The 22,689-nt window shown below is 40.5% G+C and overlaps 1 protein-coding gene and 3 long non-coding RNA genes across 4 annotated transcripts in view; 1 reads left to right on the top strand and 3 right to left on the bottom strand.

Annotated features, from left to right (window-relative positions):
- Nucleotides 1-3,582: 3,582 nt before the first annotated feature.
- LOC119721881 lies at nucleotides 3,583-13,924 on the bottom strand. Its single transcript, XR_005270333.1, has 2 exons — nucleotides 13,598-13,924; nucleotides 3,583-4,613 (listed from the first exon to the last, which is right to left on the bottom strand). It is a non-coding gene; the product is annotated as an uncharacterized LOC119721881 (long non-coding RNA).
- LOC119721880 lies at nucleotides 5,329-6,881 on the bottom strand. The gene is made up of 2 exons (XR_005270332.1): nucleotides 6,811-6,881; nucleotides 5,329-6,660 (listed from the first exon to the last, which is right to left on the bottom strand). It is a non-coding gene; the product is annotated as an uncharacterized LOC119721880 (long non-coding RNA).
- Nucleotides 7,930-12,242, bottom strand: LOC119721879. Its single transcript, XR_005270331.1, has 2 exons — nucleotides 8,329-12,242; nucleotides 7,930-8,111 (listed from the first exon to the last, which is right to left on the bottom strand). It is a non-coding gene; the product is annotated as an uncharacterized LOC119721879 (long non-coding RNA).
- Nucleotides 13,925-15,201: 1,277 nt separating the features above from the next.
- The window catches only part of LOC119721878 (pre-rRNA-processing protein TSR1 homolog), a 46,916-nt gene continuing 39,428 nt past the window's right edge, over nucleotides 15,202-22,689 (top strand). Inside the window, exons 1-5 of the mRNA XM_038191814.1 lie at nucleotides 15,202-15,388; nucleotides 19,342-19,412; nucleotides 19,795-19,881; nucleotides 21,618-21,733; nucleotides 22,195-22,387. Of these exons, the coding sequence (XP_038047742.1) occupies nucleotides 15,274-15,388; nucleotides 19,342-19,412; nucleotides 19,795-19,881; nucleotides 21,618-21,733; nucleotides 22,195-22,387 (582 nt within the window). The 5' untranslated portion in view covers nucleotides 15,202-15,273. The remainder of the gene's footprint in view (nucleotides 15,389-19,341; nucleotides 19,413-19,794; nucleotides 19,882-21,617; nucleotides 21,734-22,194; nucleotides 22,388-22,689) is intronic.

Below are 22,689 nucleotides of genomic sequence, written 5' to 3'. Positions count from 1 at the left end.
GCGCGTGCACACATGTCGGACTTTTGTGCGCGCATGTCGGACATAAATCACGGCTGTGATTGGTCAGAACACCATGGGGCGGTGCTTACTGGATCGGTCCATTAAAGCTATAGTCCATCATTTGCAGCCATCCGAAAAGTAACTGGCGTAATTACTGTTAAAAAACAAACTTGGTTGAAAGATAGTAATAAGGGGACTAAACTCCCTCTGAAATTATTCTTTCTGGGAAGCTGTCATTTTGAAGTAATCAACGAAAGAAGGCATTTCCAACGGTGATTCTTAAGAAGCACCGTAGGAAAATTTAAATTAGTAGTTCGTTTTGTTATTCAGCGCAGCGCGCACAAGTATTGGAACGACGCACACGCGCGCGCGGTTGTTATAATTCGTCGGATCAGTGCGCGACGCCGCGTATAGCTGCAATTCAAAACAATTCAAAACATGATTCAGTAACTTTTGATTTGAAATTGAGATCTTAGAATGCTGTTTTTTCGGAATGTACAGCTGAAGCTTAGCTGAAACTTCATCAGGTTAGTTGCTCAGTATCCTTCATTAGATTTTGAACTCTTTTGTTGCTTCAAACGAACAAAATGTACAAATTACATTATATTGATGGACTGTAGATTTAAACACCTTACACATTAGAGACACACTCTTGGGAAAAAAATGGTCCGGTTAACTTATTCCTTATGATGGGAGTTGCGGTTTGGCCGAAGTCAATATATAGCGCGTACTACGGAAGCGTATTTAGGACATGACTGAAAATATTTTTTAGGCCCACTACTTCACCCGGGCGGATTACTATTTCGCCCGGGCGGATTACTATTTCGCCCGGGCGGATTACTATTTCGCCCGGGCGGATTACTATTTCGCCCGGGCGGATTACTATTTCGCCCGGGCGGATTACTATTTCGCCCGGGCGGATTACTATTTCGCCCGGGCGGATTACTATTTCGCCCGGACGGATTAGCATTTCGCCCAGGCGGATTACTATTCCGCCCGGGCGGATTACTATTCCGCCCGGGCGGACTACTAATTCGCCCGGGCAGACTACTAATTCGCCCGTGCAGATTACTAATTCTCCGCGGCCGGATTCGCCCGGGCGAATTAGTAATCCGCCCGGGCGAATTAGTAATCCGCCCGGGCGAAATAGTAATCCGCCCGGGCGAAATAGTAATCCGCCCGGGCGAAATAGTAATCCGCCCGGGCGGAATAGTAATCCGCCTGGGCGAAATGCTAATCCGTCCGGGCGAAATAGTAATCCGCCCGGGCGAAATAATAATTCGCCCGGGCAAATTAGTAATCCGCCCGGGCGAAATAGAGGGCCGGACATTTTTTTTTTTGGTCATGTCCTTAATACACTTCCGTAGTGATCGGCTGACTGATTTACGCACAAAAAGGTTTACGCACAAAACCCCGAGCCAACGAGGTTCTGTATAGAAAGCTGCCGGTGTGGAAGGTAATTCTGTCCCCCGGTAAAAGTGTCCTGGGGACAGAATTACCTAGGTAAAAGTGTCCTCCCCGGCCCGTTAATTATGTCCCCCTCCAGGTATTTATGTCCCCCTCCAGGTAATTCTGTCGTCCCCCCCCCCCGGTTTTTTTTTGTCCCCCTCTTTTGAAACCCGGAAGGCCAGTTCTCTTTATTGTTTTGTGAATTCACTCTACAAGGTATACATTTTGGACTTTTAGTCTGCCCTTCATGAATGTAAAAATATTTAATTTGGTCTATTATATGATAATTTTTTATGTGAACACAATGTTTCGATTCGGGGTACGGTGCCTATCGCGATCCTACCGCAATTATAGGTCAACACAGCGGCGATGCATGGCGATGGCCCTCGTCGCATCGACACAACGCCTACTTGGATTGGTTTGTGTTCCCATCATAGCGCTAACGAAATTTCCTATTGGATGAATTTCCATTGTAGAAAGAGACGCATATGTACACATGTGATAATCACTGCCACATATCTTGCAGCGTGTACTGGCGCGCGCGCGACACGCATGCTGCTCTCAGTATATACTGCACAGCTGCATGGGGACACATTTACCAGGGGGACACTTTCACCGTTGGGCAGGGCATGGAGGAAGGAATTCCTTCCTCCATGGGCAGGGGGACATTTTTACCTGGAGGGGGACAAATCTACCTAGGTAAAAGTGTCCCCGGACACATTTACCGGGTCACGAGCTGGTAAATGTGTCCGGGGGGGACACATTTATCAGGGGGGAAAGAATTACCTGTCACACCGGACCACATTTTGCGAGAGTGTGTCCGTAATGGGGTTGAAGCCTGCCGGTAATGCTGAGCCTGCAAACTGCCAAAGTTACCAATGGCATCCCTACATTTTATCGTGCAAATAGGACCCATTTTGGACCCTAATTTTATCAAATCTGCTCTTAGATAACAGCTCAAAAGCTAGGGAGATGATCCTCGGCTCGTTTTTTATAAAAAAAATTGTGTGGGGGGGGCACTTTTTAAGCAAATTAACGACTCGCGTAGAAATTTTTGAAACCCTTATCAAAATTATTGCGCCCGCTGTCTGTTTCATTACGCCATTCCTAAATTATATCTTCTGTCTAGCCCTCCCCCGCCACCCCCCCCCCACCACCACCACATCGAAAAATAAGAGTAATTAATTACTGTTTAAAAATGTCCTCGTTTATTCAGAAATTCATGAAGCATATTCAAACTGATTGGTTGTTTCCAAAGTGTCTTTCCCATTTGCAAAAGTTCTTTTTAAAAGCCCATGGGGGCATGCAAATTGTGATTTGGCCGGCGTATGCAAACTCGGGTCCTTTTTTTGGGACAATTTTAAAAGGCAGAACCTAGGAGCCTAGGAGATTTTTTTTATTTCCGTTTAAGAGTAAAGATTTCCCTTACAAAAACACCTTATTATTTTATATTCCCTGACGTGCCTTTATGTGCGCACCCCGCCCCCAATACCATACATAATAAAACGTCATTTCAGCTGGGTTTTGTTACTTTTGTAGTAGCTTGACCTCCCCCGCCAACAACTAAAACAAAAATAGGCAAAATACTGACAATCTTCCAATGATATCAAGTGTCTCACATCTTTCAAGTTTTATTTATTTTGTTTAACTCCTTAGTCTTATTGACATACAAATATTTAAACCAATTCATACAAACAAATACAAAAGATTCCAAATGAGGGAAAAAGTTGGGCAGAAGGCCAATAAATTTGAGAAATTAATAATCACTTTATAATATAGATGATTATTACATAAGCAACGACTACATGACTGTACACGGTAAAGTGAGCCAGGTTTGTGTATTTCGCCATTTTGTAAATAAGATTTTAAAAAGGGGAGATAAAACTTGGGAATGCCCCCCCCCCCAAAAAAAAATTCCTAGATTATTTTGAAACATTTCAGGACTATATTTTGTCTAATTTAGCTATTATGTGAACAAAAATATTTGATGCCAGGCAAGTTCAACACTCGATATATATTGCGTTTATCCTTTTGTGAGGTTAGTTAATTATTAATAAGAAAATGAAAAGACATGCAAAACCACCAAGAAAAAAAAATTGTGCATACGAAGTAAAAATATAACAGGTAAAAAAGTGCAATGAAATAAATCACAAAAGGACAAACACAAATGTAATTTGAGTGTCACTCATACCTGTTGCAATGCATTTTGATGGATAGAAGTTCCTGAACAGTTTATTCTTTAAATGTTCCTAAAAATTAAACGTTCTTGTGTTTTCTAATAAATATACAATGGAAAGAAAGTCAAGTTTTAGTTAAACCGACGTCTTGTTAAAGACGTTAAATTTTAATAAAGTTTGTTACATTTCTTCAGTTTTTAAACAATAAATTAATCCTTTTTGAAATCTTTCAAAACTCTTATGACTTAAATTGGTTTTCTTAAAAATGCACTTTCAATATCAAATTAAATTTATAGAGCAAAATTCTCCATTGTCAACTGAACAAAAAGCAAATAGAAAGCCTTAGGCGAGACCTCGTTTATAATTTACCGAGAAGATCCAATTGAATGCATGAAAGGTAAGGAGTATGAAATTATTAACTCACTGATGCAATAATTTTGGATGACCCAGGACAGATCAAAGGAACATCCATTCTCCCAGACATGTCACTGCTAAAAAGCCAGTGACAAATCATTACCCTTACAATAATTTTTCAGCAAGTTTCCATTACTGTCCATTGTTAACTGTCTTTTGCAGTATCCGGTTTAAGATTATTTTAGAGGCATAAATAATTTAATGAATTCAAAATTACTTTTTACCCCACAAAACAACACAACGCTATACCAGCACTCGTTGTGGAAGAACACAGAAAAGTGCCAATCACCAATTTTGAGCTCTGTGACTAAGAGGAAGCCTACATGTAAACTAACTTCCAGAATCAGTAATTGGAAGCCCAGCAAGTAGGTCATCTGTTCATCTGTCGGTCCTCCTTCCTGCTTCCGGTTCCTGAGTTTCTGTGTGATGAGGCTGTTGGAGCCTTGGAGGGTTCATTTTCGTCCAGACAAAGCAGCCTAGCTCATCCATGCAGTCTCAACTTTTAGATCATCAGTTTCTTTGATGAAAGCTGCAACTCTTTCCTAAGTGAACAGGGTTACAAAAACACTGGGCCTAGCCCATTTGTTACTGAAGTGAAACATTGCAAATGTAGCCAATAATTATGTCTAAGCCTACCTATAACCAGGTCATGGGTAGGACCCAATGGAAACCAAACGATTCTACCCATGTTTCCATTCCGCCTTTTTAAAACAGACACGACTACTTTGTCATAATGTGCCGACGCTGATAATGGCAGGTTGCTTTGGAAACTGCATATAACTCGCACACTATAAATAACCATTAAAAGAAATTCACGTGACATTAAGATGACAAAATGCCATCTTAATCCTTGCCGATCCCTTCCAAATCGGACTTACATTGAACATAGTACTATACGGAAGGAGGGTTACACGTAGGCTAAAATCAACAAGGAAATAGTAGTTTTCTATGTAACTCTAAACCTGTCGCATATCTTGAAATGCTTTCTTTTGAAATTTACGTTAAGTACGGTATACTCGTAGCCCACAAAGATTTGATCGGGAAAGTCTATATTAGACCGATCTCTTTAACTACTGCAACGCTTTTTTTCCGTTATGGTTTTCGTGTTCTCCCCTTCAATAAAACAGCACTGTCGACCTTATTTATTAATTCATGTCTTTTATTCATTAATCATAAATCAACAACAACAACCAAAAGACATGGAGGAAACCTAGAACATCATGAACATGAAAGACGAATCAAAGGTCAAAGTAAGACAACCAAATGAGTAACTCAAAGGAGAAATATATACTTGATGAAAACATGTATCCCTGCCGATCTTTCCAAATCGGACTCACATAAATGATGTAGATTAAGTTTAAACCTTTACAAAAACACGAAGAAATGTCGCATGCGATAGTAAATATGTCGCATGTCTTATACAGCCATTTTCCCTATCGCTTTGTTGATTACACTTAGGTTGTACCCTTTTACATGCGAACAGCGCTGTCGACCTTGTACGTTATCAAAGGTCAAAGTAAGACAACCAAATGAGTAACTCAAAGGAGAAATATATACTTGATGAAAACATGTATCCCTGCCGATCTTTCCAAATCGGACTCACATAAATGATGTAGATTAAGTTTAAACCTTTACAAAACACGAAGAAATGTCGCATGCGATAGTAAATATGTCGCATGTCTTATACAGCCATTTTCCCTATCGCTTTGTTGATTACACTTAAGTTGTACCCTTTCACATGCATAACCTGGCTATTTTTGGCCTTTTTGAAGGGAAACTTCTTGACAATGTCCCAATTGCAGTTATTTTCGCCGACGAATAATACTTAAAAGATGTGGTGTAGGCCTAGAACTTGAGGAATGCCTTTAACATGCTGCTTTAATTGAAATTCAGTCATTTTCTTTACATCGATACAAGAGTTGTTCCTTAATTTCCGTCATTTTCTAAAACGTTTTTCCTGCCGTCATTTTCCCCACCGTTTACCAAAATTCGCTTTCCGACTTTTTTTAGCAGTGTAGTACCGTACCGGAAGTGGCTGCAGATTATAATTTGAAATTTTTTTAGCAAATTTTTGCATCATGGCATAGGGCCTAGAAGTTTAGAAAATTACCGATTTTCAAATATTTATTTCTTTCGCTGCCGCTGTTAATCTTTCTTACCGTGATTTTCGTCTCTTTAATTTGGTTCTTCCGCAATCGATTTTTTTTTACTTTGTAGGTAAGAAAAATAACACTGATATCAAGTATTATTTCTCTCACTAACGCTGTGATTTTTTAGCCGTGCAAACTATGTTTCGTCACTTCACTTATATGTCGCGTTGATTTTCGGTGTATTTTTTGTAATTTTCCTGTAGCTACCTGTAGAAACAGAGTGCCGTGCTTCGAGAAGAAACTCCACGTACTGTGTGATTTTCGTTGTAATTTAATTTGGACCGATTTGATTTTTGTTTCCAGAATTCGTATTTTCGTCGTTTCTATGTTTTATAATATTGCAAAATAATATGCAGTCTGATTTTTGATCCAATATTCCGCAAATTGGAAAGGATCTGATGAGGGCATCCTTGTCCAGATAGCAGCTTCGTAATTTTCCAGTCTCATCCAAGCTTGGCGTTCCTCCTCTTCTAAAACATGACAAAAAGAGTAAACTAACAAAATTGAGAATTAATATTTAAAGAGGAAATCAAGCATCGTAAGAGGTGACATAGTATTAAAGGAATAACAAATTTAAGTGTAGGCCTACATATCCCTGGTCTCTTTTCAAGTAAACATACCTCAGGAATCGGTAATGGCCAACCAAGCAGGCAGTGTCAGTCAACCGTCTGTCCTCCCAGCTTGAGGCAGGCCCATCCATCATAGGGCAATTCCCTCACCAGTCAGTGGTCCTCACGTCTGTAAAAAGATTCAAATGAAAGAAAATATCCGATTTATTATTAAGAAATATCTGAAAGGTAGAGCAAGGGGGGGGGAGAGAAATGTTCGAATTAACCCCACAAAGCAGTGCCCCACAACCAGCACTCTTTATTTGTGGAGAACATAGAAGAGCGCCAGATCACCCATTTTGATTACTTGTTTCTGCTTATTCTTTAGGTACATGTAACTGAAAACTAACCTCAAGAATTAGTAATGGGAAGCCCAGCAAGCAGGTCATCCGTTCATCTGTCGGTCCTCCTCCCTTCTTCCGGTTCCTCGAGTTTCTGTTTAATGAGGCTGTCGGAGCCCTGACGATGTCTTGAGGCAGGCTCATCCTCATCAGTCAGTGGTCCTCACTTTGCTGAAAGGATTCAAATAACGAAAGGAAACATTTGAATTAATGAGCTGTATTCATGCCAGGGCTCGAAAGGGGAAAGAAAACATTGAATTAACCCCACAAAGCAAAGCCCTGCTACCAGAACTCGTTTGTGGACTAACATAATAACAGAGTCAGATCGCCCATTTAAATTAGTTCTGTGACTTGATTGTTCCTGTTAAGAGGGGGCCTACATGTAAACTAACCTAATAATCAGGAATGGGAAGCCCAACAAGCAGGTCATCCGTTCATCTGTCGATCCTCCTCCCTGCTTCCGGTTCCTCGAGTTTCTGTTTGATAAGGCTGATGGAGCCCTGACGATGTCTTGAGGCAGGCTCATCAATCTCAGTAGAGCAATTCCCTCATCAGTCAGTGGTCCTCAGTTTTCTGAAAGGATACGAAAGAAATCATTTGAATTATTGAGCTGTTTTTGTTCCAGGGCTAGAAAGGGGAAAGAAAACATTGAATTAACCCGTCTAAGCAAAGCCCGCTACCAAGAACTCGTTCTTTGTGGAAGAACGTTATAACAGAGTTAAATCGCCCATTTTGATGAGTTCTGTGACTTGATTGATCCTGCAAAGAGGAGGCCAACATGTAAACTAACCTCAAGAATCAGTAATGGGTAGCCCAGCAAGCAGGTCATCCGCTCATCTGTCGGTCCTCCTCCCTGCTTCCGGTTCCTCGAGTTTCCGTGTGATAAGGCTGATGGAGCCCCGACGATGTCTTGAGGCAGGCTCATCAATCTCAGTAGAGCAATTCCCTCATCAGTCAGTGGTCCTCAGTTTTCTGAAAGGATACGAAAGAAATCATTTGAATTATTGAGCTGTATTTGTTCCAGGGCTAGAAAGGGGAAAGAAAACATTGAATTAACCCCACTAAGCAAAGACGGCTACCAAGAACTCGTTCTTTGTGGAAGAACATTATAACATAGTCAAATCGCCCATTTTGATGAGTTCTGTGACTTGATTGATCCTGCAAAGAGGAGGCCAACATGTAACCTAACCTCAAGAATCAGTAATGGGTAGCCCAGCAAGCAGGTCATCCGTTCATCTGTCGGTCCTCCTCCCTGCTTCCGGTTCCTCGAGTTTCTGTGTGATTAGGCTGTTGGAGCCTTGGAGGGTTCATTTTCGTCCAGACAAAGCAGCCTAGCTCATCCATGCAGTCTCAACTTTTAGATCGTCAGTTTCTTTGATGAAAGCTGCAACTCTTTCCTAAGTGAACAGGGTTACGAAAACACTGGGCCTAGCCCATTTGTTACTGAAGGGAAACATTCCAAAGCATTATGTCTAAGCCTACCTGTAATAAGGCCACTGTTACCAAATAAAAACTAAACGATTCTACCCATGTTTCCACTATTTACTTTTTTAAAACAGACATGACCTTTTTGTCATAATGCACACGAACATGTGCCGACGCCGATAATGGTAGGTTGCCAATAAGTTGTACCTTTCACAATGTACTTTTTTTGAGGGGGGAGGGGGGGGGGCGCAATTAGGTTTTTTTGAAGGCACTTCTCTCGACAATGCCAACAATTTTGATATATTTGAAATGCCGCTGTATATAACTGAAATTTAGTCATTTTCTTAAACAGATATTTTGTTCATTATGGTGTGATTGTTTTTCTCGTAATTTCGTCAATTTCATTTTCTTTTGCTACCGTCATTTTTCCACCGTTTGCCAAAATTCGCTTTCCGACTTTTTGAGGCAATGTAGAACCGGTATTTTTTCTGTGGCCAAATTTTGAAAGGCATCGAAGTTTAGAAATTAGCACCAATTTACAAGTACATGTATTTACTTCTCTCGTTTAAGATGATTATTTTCTATGCCGTTATTTTCGTAATTTTTATTTGTAATTTCCATAACACATTTTGTTTACTTTGTTATTTTCGTAATTTTTATTTGTAATTTCCATAACACATTTTGTTTACTTTGTGGCAAGAAAAATAATACTGATTTCGGGTATTTTAACTCTCACTAACGCTGTGATGTTTTCCCCGCGTTATTTTCATCATTTTCCTAGCGTGTAGGCCTACACGTAGAAAGCGGAGTGATTTTATTTTTCGGAAAAATATTCGCTTACGATGTGATTTTTGCTACAATTAATTTTAGACCGATTTGAATTTTGTTTTCAGTTTTCGTCATACGCGTAGTCAAGTAAATATCCGGGTAGGTATTACAGTAAAAGGTAAAAAAATTAAAAACATTTAATTTTGTCTATTGTCAGAGACAACATGACGGATACCATTAAAAATAATCACACCACACAGAGAGCAATGCACACTAAGGCAAAAAATCAAACATGCAACATTTACAATGAAACAAAATACAATCTACTTTTGAGTTTTTTCTCCCAAAAGTCATTCTCTCTGTAAGCATTTTTTTTAACTCACAGAAAAGTTTATCTTTAAATACTTAATAATGAACCGAGCTTGAAAGCTCTTCACAGAATAAAAATGTCTTTTATATAAATTTATGCAAAGTATAATTAACCAAAGTTATGACTTTTGATTTTACTACGATCATTAAAATATGGTCAACTGTCAACTGTGCCCTCACTGCTCACAGACTAGCGAAGTATAGACAATGCGGCGCTTTTACAGACGCTGTTAATCCCAGATTTTTTGACCTTTTAGTGTTACTATAAGAGCGTGTATGTCACCTTAACAGAGAGCTCATTTAGGAATTAGCGTTAATTATTAACCAAGAGTTTTCTCTGTATGGCTATTTAAGTAGTAACGTCCTTCCGTGTTTTTGTTAAACGGTTTAAGTTTTAATGTTCAAGTTTTTCTGAAGGAAGGGGCCTCTTGGAAATAGGCGCTACTAATGTGCACCGAAGAGGGTATCCCTTACAAGTGACACTGCACCAGGCATGGTCACTGTCAATTGCCGATGGCCTAGAATTTATGAATCTTGTTTGCTCTTGAACATTTTAGACAGTCATAAAGAAATTATATCGTCGTTGGTGAACAACGCACCAAGCATTGCCACTTTCTGTAGTTGTTTGACTAACTTTGTTTAATAATTGTTTTGAGTTGAGCAAAGTACCAGCCCATGTCCGTATAGAGGGCAGCATTCCAGTTGCTCGATAGAACATCACAAAATGACTCTCAATCAATTACAAAATCGACTTTAAATTTGCAAGTGAAGTTTCTTAATAGATAAAATAAAATAAACTACACCAGTACTTTCAAGTTTAGGGGACAGTGTTATTCATTAGACTGATTTTCGTTTGCATTAAGTTAGTGTTAGGCCTATACTTTTTTTGTTTTTTGTTTTTGTTTAGAAAACTTCTAAAACTCCCCATTGTACTGCCTGCAGGCTCAATGTGCGCATGCTCGCAGCGGGCTATGCTTGCTCCCTAATTTTCGTTTGCTTCATTTACCCTAACACTGTTCATTGCACTTTGCTAAACAGTTCCCTAGATTTTCGAAGTATGGTACACGAAATCGCGCGATTACGCAGGTACGCGGATATGCGGATATGCGGATACGCGGGTACGTGGGTACGAAGGTACGAAGACCAAGAGGAGATGAACATAATATTGTTCTTATTTAGGGCCTACTACTTTACATATGACAATCACAACGTACGTACGTGATACATTTAATTTATCACATACATGCGAGTGATAATATAATATTACGTACTAGCGCAATATTAGTATTATTATTGCGTACATACCTGATAAATTAAGTACATATTACGTACGTACATGTATTGCATATGTAAGTGATAATACGTGTATCCTTAAACGAGTATACGTTGTGTATACGTACTTAATAATTATCACGTGGGCCCTACGTACGTAATAATTATCACGTGGGCCCTACGTGACAATATTACCTACGTACGTGATAATATTCAAGTACGTGCGTGAGTTACGTACGTACGTGACAATAACACATACGTAATAGTATAATGAAAATGAAAAAAAATAATAACTCCCATGTCCTTTCACGGTCTTCGTACCAAACCGTCTCCGGTCTAGCCAAAAAACAACAACAAAAAACAACACGAGTTTGCCGAACATTTCCAATGAATATGCCTTATTGTCGAACGGAAAAGCGATAGAACGCGGTGCGGAGGTTTCTAAACGCGGATGAGAATATTTCGCCGAATTTAAATGCCTACAACATTATCCTAACACTCCTACAGATCCAGCAGCTGCTTTGCTTTGCGGATGCTGCATAATGCACGCCTGCAGCGTCTGCACTCCTCCCAACTTGACCTACAAAAAAAACTAATTAATTGTTTGCATCACTTGCACCAACGTTTTGCCCAGAATGTTGATTAGGTTTTATATTGTTTCAATTTATTTTTTAGTTTCTGAGACTGAGGTGGAGAACGTCTTTTAACCCTCTCCAGAAAGGGAGTTACATAAGACCTGCAAGTCAATGTGACAATGAAGGAGACACTGTCACAGGTTTATCATTGAAAATACTGGTGTAAATAAGCGAGTTTAATTATTCAGAGACAACAATTTGAAAAAAAAAAATCCACTGGAATGCTACCCTTCAACTGTTCCACGTGCGAATGCAATGTCGCTGCACGTATCAAATTCCTATGCAAATTAACTCACGTGCGAACACAATGTCACTGCACGTGTCTGACGAATTCTTTCGAAATTGTATTTTCTCCCCACGTGCGAACACAATGTCACTGCATATTTCAGACGAATTTCTATGCAAATGTTATACTCAACGTGCGAACGCAATGTTACTGCACGTATTTTATAAATTCCTATTTGCAAATTAACACACGTGGGAACACACAGTCAATGCACGTGACAAATTCCTATTGGCATTGCATTATTATTGAATAAAATAATCATTTTCGTTCAACCTTAATTCTGCTGTAATTATCTTCCATGTAAACATTTTTTTAACATCCAATGAAATTTAAAGGGAATGTAAAATCATTGGCTTTTGCTGTAATTTTTAGAAATGAACTATTTGAGGGGTTAGTATAATAGATCAAGTATTGATACACTGACATTTTTGAAGTTTTGTGTTCGAAAAGGTTGGACAAACCAAGAAAAACAAAAATGTTCAAGTAGTCTGGTTTCCTGACTCCACAAAAGATAAAATGGATCAATTTATAGATGATGGAAAATTGTAAGGCAAGGGAACCAGTCTAGCCGGCCTGCACCCGTTCATGAACATGTACCCAAAAGCACTAACATTTGGACTAAAAAAATGGAAATTTGGAGCAGTAGTTGAAGAATAGTTAGGTTTTTCCAACGCTGGTCGGCCGACCACCGTTGGAAATGTATACAAAATAACAATTTTCTTGAAAATGACTTCACACCAGGTGCCATAATTTTACAAGATGCTTGAGACTGTCACAAAGTTACCAACATCCTAGTAAGGTATTTCGTAAAAACTTGGTAGTTTTATTTTTCGATGTTTGCAAATGTTGTATATTCCCTTTAAGGAGTTCTCTGTTTCAGGTGACAAAACTCTCTAATTTTACCAGAGCTTCCTAAAAAAATTAAAGCATTTTACTGCCTTGAAATGAAGTAATTTATCCGCTCAGCCAGAAAACAATTCCTGGCCGGCCAGTTGCAGTCTCAAACTTTATATCTAACCTGCTTTGGCTTAACGGAGCCTATAGCCACGCCCCATTTTATTTACAAACGTGCGAACGTAATGTCACTGCACGCGTCTTTCGAATTTCTATGCATAGATATAGAATAGAAAGACTAGATCGCCAGCGCGTCCACACGCGCCCATTCATTGTGCGATAAATCTCCGCCTTTTTTTATTGTGTCTTGTGGACGCGCAACAAATTAACGTCAAGTAATGGAGCTAAAATGTATCTTTCCTCCAGCACCGTGACCAAGCTCAACGCGCGCGAAGCAAGAAATACGCACCGACTATTTACGCGATTCGCCCCCTTGTTAGTGATAATGGGGCACTGTGCGCTTAAACGGCGTTGCGTTCGTCACGTTTTCGCGCATTATTTGTATCTTTCCTCCAGCACGTGACCCTCCATGCAAGTCCGCGCGTGTGGACGCGCTGCCGATCTAGTCTTTTTGTTCTGTATCTATGTTTCCATGCAAATTAAACGTGCGAATGCAATGTCACTGCACGTGTGAGATGGATTCCTATGCAAAGTTTACATTATGCGTGCGAACGCAATGTCACTGCACGTATCTTGTCGATTTCCTATGCAAATGTTATGTTATACGTGCGAACACAATGTCACTGCACGTGTGAGATGAATTCCTATGCAAGATTATATTCTACAATCATCAGAGACATGTAACGTACCTCTTTCTACTCTTGAAGACATTGCCCCTCTTGGTGTTGATCTTGGAGTAAGGGTAACGATGTCTTTGTTAATACAATATAAATTGGACACAATGTGCACGTTCAATAAAAATAAACAATAATTTTATACGAGCCAAAATGATAATTTTGAACAGTGTAATGAGTTGCATGCAGTGAGCGTGAGGAGCACAACGACAGTAATGAAGGCCTAGCCCAGAACCGAAACAACAGCTTAAGATAAAGCCCGTGCACGCTAGGTCGCTGTACCATGGTGATCAGCGAGGCATGAATGTAACAATAGGGCTGGAGTCTGAGTGGAAATCTTCTAAACGCGTTATTTGCATAATGTGCATTCAGCGCAAGCCTGGGTTAGAAATGAGAATCGGATAGAATGCTAATGACGTAATCCCGATGGGCGATTACATTTTGGTCACGAGACTTACTTAGAGGGGTGGCACAGTTTCATACTGATCAACTTGAGTTGAAAAAAATTGCCTGTTTAAATCAGTTGTGAAGGACGAAAACGAAATGTACTGCACCCACTTTTGGGGGTTGAATTTTTGGACTGACCGGTTACAGTCGCATCACCGGGGCACTTGCTCAATAAAAGGCATCTTCCGTTGGTGTAGCAGCGTATCCAGTTTTTTTTTTGGGGGGGGGGGCACATCCGTGCTGAACTTGATGTCGACATGTTTTTTTCACCGGACACTTGGCTTCCGTAAAATCAAATGGTGGTGGTGGGGGGGGGGGGGGGGGGGCTGGGCTGGTACCAAGTTTACAAAAAATGGAGCGTTCTTCGAAACCGGCCATTTTATCCTGGTTCTGTATCTGGTGGAATATACTGCGTGCATAATCTCATCACAATGATATCTTGAAAAAAAAAATGAGTGCGGGAACACATTGCCCAATCGTAGCATGAAACCCAATGGTCCAAATTATTCAAACGCCACTTTTGAAGGATTTCCGGTACAAATGCAAGAAACTATTGATCTTTTATGAAGAATTTGGGTTGGAAACACATTAGCACAGCTATACCGGTATTCGCGGAGTGCCCGGGGCCTATCGCGCGTAGCAGCCGGTCTATTTCGCGGTCCGTTCATGGTGACTGCGGGTGCGCGGCATGTACCGCGTTCACCGTTTGTAAATCTCAAATTTAGGTCCTCAGTTTCATTAAAAAGTATTTTTAGAATTAAGGATGTATATTGCGAAAATAAAAAAAAACAGTTATTTGTTTGGTGTTCTTCAAATGTTATAGGAGGAGCTGAGGCTCAACTTTGAGAATCAAAACCGAAACTCAGATAACAAAGCTTATTTGAACGTGATTTACCCTCTTCTCTTGCGGAAAGGGATTATTTTATTTTCATGCGTGACCTTTTTATTATTGGTTATTATTACCATTTATTATAATAATTATTGTTATTGTACCAGAAATCATTTGAAATGTCGTTTGAATAATTTGGCTCCAGGGGGCAAGTCGGTCAGGGGGCGAGTCGGCTAGGAGGCGAGTCGGTCAGTGGCGAGTCGGTCAGGGGCGAGTCGGTAAGGCGCGAGTCAGTAAGGGTCGAGTCTGCCAGGGGGCGAGTTGACCTGCAATCTCATGCATTTTGCGCTGGCGATGGTGTGGTTCACCACTTGGTGGCGCCCTATTCGTATGCACGTGTGTGTGATTTTGCAAGATGGCTGTGAACAGCGAACAAGAAACACACAGGTCAGGGCCATTTAAACAGCAAAATAAGACGCATAAAACAGGTCGACATCGCAGTAAGGGAAGAATCGAGACACAAGGGAAAGGTGAGCTCTCAAAATTGGTCTCATTTGCATGAACAGTTGAAACATTCCAATTACCATCATTTGCAAATTGCAGTGGCGTAAATCTGTGACTGTGCCGGCGCGGTAGTGGGGGGGGGGGGGGGGGGGGATGACCAAAAACCGAAAATTGCCCGGCCGTGTTTTGGTTGTTGGGTAGTTGGGTAGTAAAAATACCTCAAAATCCGCATTTTTTTTTCTCAGCATGCATAACTGTCATGTAAATTTTCCTCCGATCAGCTAGTCCGAGTAACTTTACTCAACTTATCGCCTTTTTAAAAATTTGGACATGGTCTGGCGATAGTAAGGTCCAAGCTAATACCGCGACCTAGACAAAACAGTCCCAAAAACCAACATTTTCCAACAAAAAACATCAGATTTCACCTTCAAAACGGCCTCCAAATTACTAGATATGCCACCTGAGGTACAAGTAGACATCGATAATTAAGATGGTTGTACTGAAGTTTACTTACGATCCAGAAAAAAGTGAAATTTTCCGTTCATTTCGGATAGCTCCCCTCGCAATCTTGAACACGTTAAATTTCTGATCGTGTTTAATGTTTGAACGACGCGATTTCTTCTACATGACCAGCGTACATTCAATGGTCCCTGTATCCCGTGTGCGATTCCGTTACCGAGCGCGCGCGATGCATCGATTATGATAATGAGTCACGTTTGTAAACACATACTTGTGCATTTCGAACTGTAAAAGGGAATCGGGAACCAGCTTGAACTGGTACCCGCCATAAAAGCTGCGCTACATGTAGTTCCCGACTCCCTGTTATCGTTTGAAATGCACATGTGTTTACAAACGTGATCCAGTCTACTCATTATCATAATCGATGCATCGCGCGCGCTCGGTAACGGAATCGCACACGGGATACGGGGACCATCGAATGTACGCTGGGCATGTAGAAGAAATCGCGTCGTTCAAACATTAAACACGATCAGAAATTTAACGTGTTCAAGATCGCGAGGGGAGCTCTCCGAAATGAACGGAAAATTTCACTTTTTTCTGGATCGTAAGTAAACTTCAGTACAACCATCTTAATTATCGATGTCTACTTGTACCTCAGGTGGCATATCTAGTAATTTGGAGGCCGTTTTGAAGGTGAAATCTGATGTTTTTTGTTGGAAAATGTTGGTTTTTGGGACTGTGTTGTCTAGGTCGCGGTATTAGCTTGGACCTTACTATCGCCAGACCATGTCCAAATTTTTAAAAAGGCGATAAGTTGGGTCCAAGTTACTCGGACTACCGAGCAGCTGATTTCCTCTTTTTTTATTCCCATTTCAGCCATTCAAAATAGAAAAACACTGTACAAAGTCTTCTGAATTTTGGATTTTCTTCTTTTTTGAGAATGTACAGTTGCATGCCTGATGCAAAAGTGTGTGTGGGGGGGGGGGGGGATGATTCAATAGCCCACCCCAGTCTAAAGTGGGGGATAATACTATTATTACTAGTCCGAGTAACTTGGCAACTTTACTTGGACCCAACTTATCGCCTTTTTACTTTAAGCATTCGGATATGGTCAGGCAATTAGTAGGATCCAAGCTTAACCGCATCAATCGGGATCGGTCGACACAAGTTTGTTATTGACCCAAAAACACAACATTGTCCAACAAAAACATCAGATTTCACCCTCAACATGCTCAACATGCTCAAAATGGCCTCTATATACGCCACCTGAGGCTGAGGTACAAGTAGAGATTGATGATTAAGATTGAGGTACTAAAGTTTACTTATGATTGGGATGAAAAGTGAAATTTCCCGTTCAATTCCAAGAGCTCCCCTCGCGATCGACTGTGAACACGTTAAATTTTCGACTCATGTTTGAACAATGCGATGTGGTCATGCATGTTCATTCGATGGTCCCTGTATACCGAGTGCGTTTCCGTTACCATGCACGATGCATCGATTATGATAATGAGAAGACTGGATCAGTAAACACAGGTTTCCCCCCATAAAAGCTGCCCATATCTGGACTCCCTATTATCGTTCAAAATGTATTTATTATAGGCCTTAGGCCTACTCATTAAGATTATCATAATCGATGCATTGCGCTCGGTAACGGAATCGCACTCGGGATACGGGGACCAACGAATTTTACTTTTCATTCAGATCGTAAGTAAACTTCAGTACAACCATCTTAATCATCAATGTCTAAAAGTGTGTACCTCAGGTGGCATATCTAGTAATTTGTGGGCTATTTTGAGGGTGAAATTTGATGTTTTTGGGGGGCAATGTTGGGTTTTGGGGTCAAGAACAAAATTGTGTCGACCGATAATACATGTAGCTTGGATCCTACTATCACCAGACCATGTCTGAATGTTAAAAAGGCGATAAGTTGGGTCCAAGCTACTTGGACTAGGGGGATATATGCCCCCCATCCCCCTACCCCCCCCCCCACCTCCTCCGGAAAGAATGTTGCAACCTGACGCTGCCTTTTTCTTCATACATCATCTCAATGAAGGTCAGTAATTGCATAATGATGATAAGAAATGAGTCTGGGACTGAAAAATATTTTCAATTTTGTTAGGAAATACTTTAGGAAATGCAATTTTCTTGACTCTCCATAGACTTTGTACACAACCGCTGAAGTAGCGTCAGGTTGCAAAATTCTTCCTTACTCCGCCATTGTTTGGCAATTTTGGTCAAAATGGGCGTGGCTGCCAATTTTCAAATGACCATATTTCAATAACTTGTGGGCCAAATTTGTTAAACTTGGTTTCTTTTAAGAAATCCAAATTGACCATTATTTTTTCATGTCGGAGTTATTTGAAGTATGATGACCTTGTGACCTTCTACCTTGAATTTGGATCGCCCGACCTTGAGATGAACTTGGATGAAAATTAAACCCCACCATGTTTTCTACATAATATATCCAAAGATTGGGGGTATAATATTGTTTCAACACGTGACCGTTTGCCAACTTGACTGTTTTGCCAACTTGACTGTTTTGCTAAATTGACTGTTTGCCAACTCATCTGTTGTACAACTTGGCTCAAAACATGGAGTCAACTCGGCCGTTAACAAAGGAAAAAACAATCCACAAAAGTTTAGTTATTGATTTATATCTTTTACCAAACTCGAATAATTGGAATTGTCTAGTTGCCTAGTTGGGCCTTGATATTATATTCTGCAACCAAGAGTATTGTCGTGAATAGGCATATGATAAAATCAAATGGGGGTGCTCACGGTCTGGTACACTATGGTTTAGAAGTGAGATTCTTCAGCACACGCTTTTTATCGCGACTGACCCGGCAAATTCTCAGCCCTGTAACCTGTCCATTTTACCCATCAAACAACACTACGCAGCACATGCTTGTACACGACCAACGTTCCAGAGGCGCAAGACAGACCACTTCCCCCCCTGTATACAATGTTGTATACAAACGAGTTGTGCAACAGACAAGTTGTGCAACAGATGGCTTGAACGCACAGCAGTCGAGTTGGCACAACTGACGAGTTGGCAAACGGTCAAGTTGGTTTGAGTCGAGTAAGCAGATGGTCGAGTTGGTTTGATCACGGATCCTCTACACAAGGATAAATGACTCATCTGAGCTTGTGTACAAAATGAACAGAACAGTTTGTCTGCATGCGTGATGTGCCGCGTCCACGCATAGAACAACAACGCGTAGAACATGAAGAACAATGCGTGCGTCCTGATAGAATTTTGACCACTGAAAGTTGCATGCCGAGGCACGTGCACTCATGATGCCCAAGTGCGGTATCGCGCATCTAACCAGAAATTTAAGGAAGTCGTTTATCCTTGTATAGAGAATCCATGGTTGGATACCTTTGCAATGACTCCATTAGAACCAATACATGAACATGGCATTGAATCAGACGCTAACACATGTACATGACTGTGGCTTTACTATTTCGTAGCATCTGTACCTTGCAACATTTTACTCAACCCTCATTTCATTTCTCACAGGTCGTGTGAGCATCAAGACCCAATCAAAGAAAAACAGACATGAAGTCAGCAAAGTTAACAGGAGACACCAAGTAAGGAAGAATACTGAAGAAATCATTATTATAAATGTCATAGATAACGGGTTCATCACAAATATATTTATGCCCCTCTTTCTAAAATCCCTCTTTGCTGGGTTGCATTTCTCAGTTATAGATTGATTGCATTCAGCCGCCATCTTGGAGGTGTGTTTTGTTATGTTAATTCATTAATGAATTCAGAAGAGGTATTCTCATGCGTATCACTGTTGAACAAAAGCACACATCTCAAAGATGGCTGCAGTCCAAATGATTTTTGCATTTTATTTTTTTAAGAGCAATTGTTCTGGTGACTTTTGTGACATAAGGTTCAAATGTAAAAGAACACAATAAATGTTTGAACTATTATTTGGTTAAGTGATTGTTATCTTTTGCACAGGCCCAGCAGAGAAGACAGCACAAACGTGAGGAAGTATTAGCCAAGAAACGCAGTATTGGTGGTCGGGACAGTGCACCCCATCTTGTGGTAAGACCAGTTAGCAGAACTTGTCCCTAGATGCAGGTTTTGTGAGGCACTATGGTCTAGCCAACTTCAGAACCAGCAAATTGTAATGGATCGTTCCAGTTTTGGCCATCAGCCCCACCCACCTTTGGTGTTAGTGCATTTCTCACAGCGCTTGTGACTGAGTTTGACCAAGCTGTTGTGATCACCTGACCCTAAATCATGATCTACATGTAATTGGTCAATGCACACTGTTAATATTAACCCTAACAGTCTTGAATCCTCTAAATCCTCTAAAGAAAACATTAGGTGACTGACTTTCAGGATCAAGCTGTTCCTGAGGTACGACCATCGGGAACATATCAGTCGCCTATTTTGTTGTGACCTAAGTGCAACTATGACAACATTATTAAGATGATCGGCAAAAACAAATTGACAGTCCCAGAAGTAGAAAAATTTCAACTTCAATTTCAACAGAACGTGTTCGCAACAGACGATCAATCGTAGTTGACTTTTTTGAAGTCATGCGTGCATCCAGATAATGTAATTTTGTTGTAAATTGTTGTCCCGTCATTGGTGACCTGAGCATGATTGTGATTATTTTGTGTTGAGATACCGCTTGTACCACGATAATCACACGATTTCTCAGTTTAGTGACTGGTGACAGGCACATGCCTTTTTTTGCTTGATGCCGACAGTTCCGTAGCAGTACAAGCAAATCGCAGGGCAACCTGAGGCCGGCATAATTTGAATATGATTTTTTTCACACACCATGGGGGGTTACAGTTAAAAGGCAGGAAAGGTTTGATGCTGAAGCAAAACTAGTGATATTAACATCAGACATATTTTTGAATCATTTAATCCTGTATTTGGAAACTACTTCATCAAAAAAAATTCATGTATTTCGATCTTTCTACATGTTCTAGGCACTGGAAAAATTGTCAGTCAAAATTTGTTAGCACCCTAGGATCATAAGATCCTATATGTGATTCCTCTCTGCTATCAGTTGTCAATGAGAGATGTGACCAGCATGACCAAACTCAGCACAGCATGGCCAAAACAAATATGACCATTATGTCATTTCATTGGTACACATTATAAGACCTTTTATTTCATCCATTAGACCTTGTATCATCCCAAACCGCCTTGCCTGTTTTCCCTGTGCCACCCTCAAACTGCCCAAGAACTATATGGTTGCATGGATTCTTCAGGAAATAAATACTATACAAATATTGAATGCTTCGAGTGGTGTAGTTTTACTTCACCACGAGATAAAGCATTCAATATTTGTTTTATAACACTTCACCCACAGATTCTGCTTGATTTTAATATTTTTAATTATTTAAATCTGAACACAGTTGAAATAAACTTCAATTTCAATACAAAATTGGTGGAAAATGTATTTCTCTCTTAAAAACTACCCCTTCACAAAATGTTTGAACCCAAGTCTGCGGCGCGCTCTCTTTGCAATAATACGCGCTACGCACAACGCGCAACGCGCACACCAGCATGCATTTGCACACAAATACCGCGCCGTGGAAATAGTACTTTGGTTGCTAATGGTATAGTACTTTGGTTGCTATGCGCATAGTACTTTTGGCCGTGCACAGATAGATAGCAAAATTAGAAAGTAACATGTGACTCGCTCTCGGCCAATCAAGACACAGAATCTGTGGGTGAGGTGTTATAAAATGTAATATACAATGTAGTACAGTGGCTATTGTGGGTTAACGGTATTTTTTTCTGGATACATACGAAAGGCTGTGATTGGCTTACACTCAGCCTGCGATGTCAAGGGATTGGTGGAGCAACTTCAATCATGTGATGAAACCTCTGTCCAATCACCAAGAAACGATGAAAACATCAGTGACCTCAGGTATGATTATGGAGAAACATGTTACTTTATTTTAATTTTTTTTAAACGTCCAAATTGCAACAGAAATTTCTACTAATACATGTAGGTGGTCTTTATTTTGTCCCAGTACATTTATTCATCTAATGAAATAAACATAACAATTACCGGTAATGGGGCAATAGGGAGACTCTCCCATAGACTTGTGCACACAATTTGTCGAACTTAAATGTGCCCTAACCCAATATTCCCTTGTCCTTTTTTCACGAAATTCAGTATTTGTACTAATTAGACCACGAGCAACAAATATAACTCAGTTGCGACGTCAACATTTTGCCTCTAAAGGGGGTTGTGCCATTAGGGAGACAGTTATGTGTCTCCCTATTAATTGGTGTCTCCCTATTATCGAGAAAATTATGACTAGGTGTCTTCCTAATAGTGCATTTAGTAATATAAAGACGATGTTGAATTTGATAACCTTTCAGTATCCCGAGGTTCAAGCATCGCGTGACCTTTCTGACCCCTCCGGCTGACCTGACCTCCATACTGGATGCAGCCAAGGTGGCTGACTCCCTCCTGTGTGTTGTCTCACCCTCGGAATGCTGGGATATGTGGGGGGACCTCTGTCTATCCTGTCTCTTCTCCCAAGGGCTGCCTGCCACAACGGTGGTCACAAGGGTGAGTAGATACCATCGGTTTGACTGATCTTTAAAGCTGCAATTAAGTTCACCCTAACCATAAATGCAACAGAATGCATTAGATGGTAAAGCAGTAGCTGCACACCGTTGCATTTAGCAGTCAACTCAAGTGCCATGTGTTTTTGCATGTTGTTGCATTTTAATAGTAGGCTAGGCAACCCTGTTGGATACTGTTGCATTATATAGCAGGGTTCAGGACCATAGTGTCGAGACTGGTGCAACGAGAATCCATTGTTTCATGTTGCATTTGGCAGGGTAACTGCATAGTGCCATTGTTGGTGT

Source organism: Patiria miniata, unplaced genomic scaffold (genome assembly GCF_015706575.1).
Source record: "Patiria miniata isolate m_02_andy unplaced genomic scaffold, ASM1570657v1 HiC_scaffold_14, whole genome shotgun sequence".
NCBI classification, from domain to species: domain Eukaryota; kingdom Metazoa; phylum Echinodermata; class Asteroidea; order Valvatida; family Asterinidae; genus Patiria; species Patiria miniata.
The sequence above is the reverse complement of the archived record's forward strand: the minus strand, read 5'-3'. Positions and strand labels throughout refer to the sequence as shown.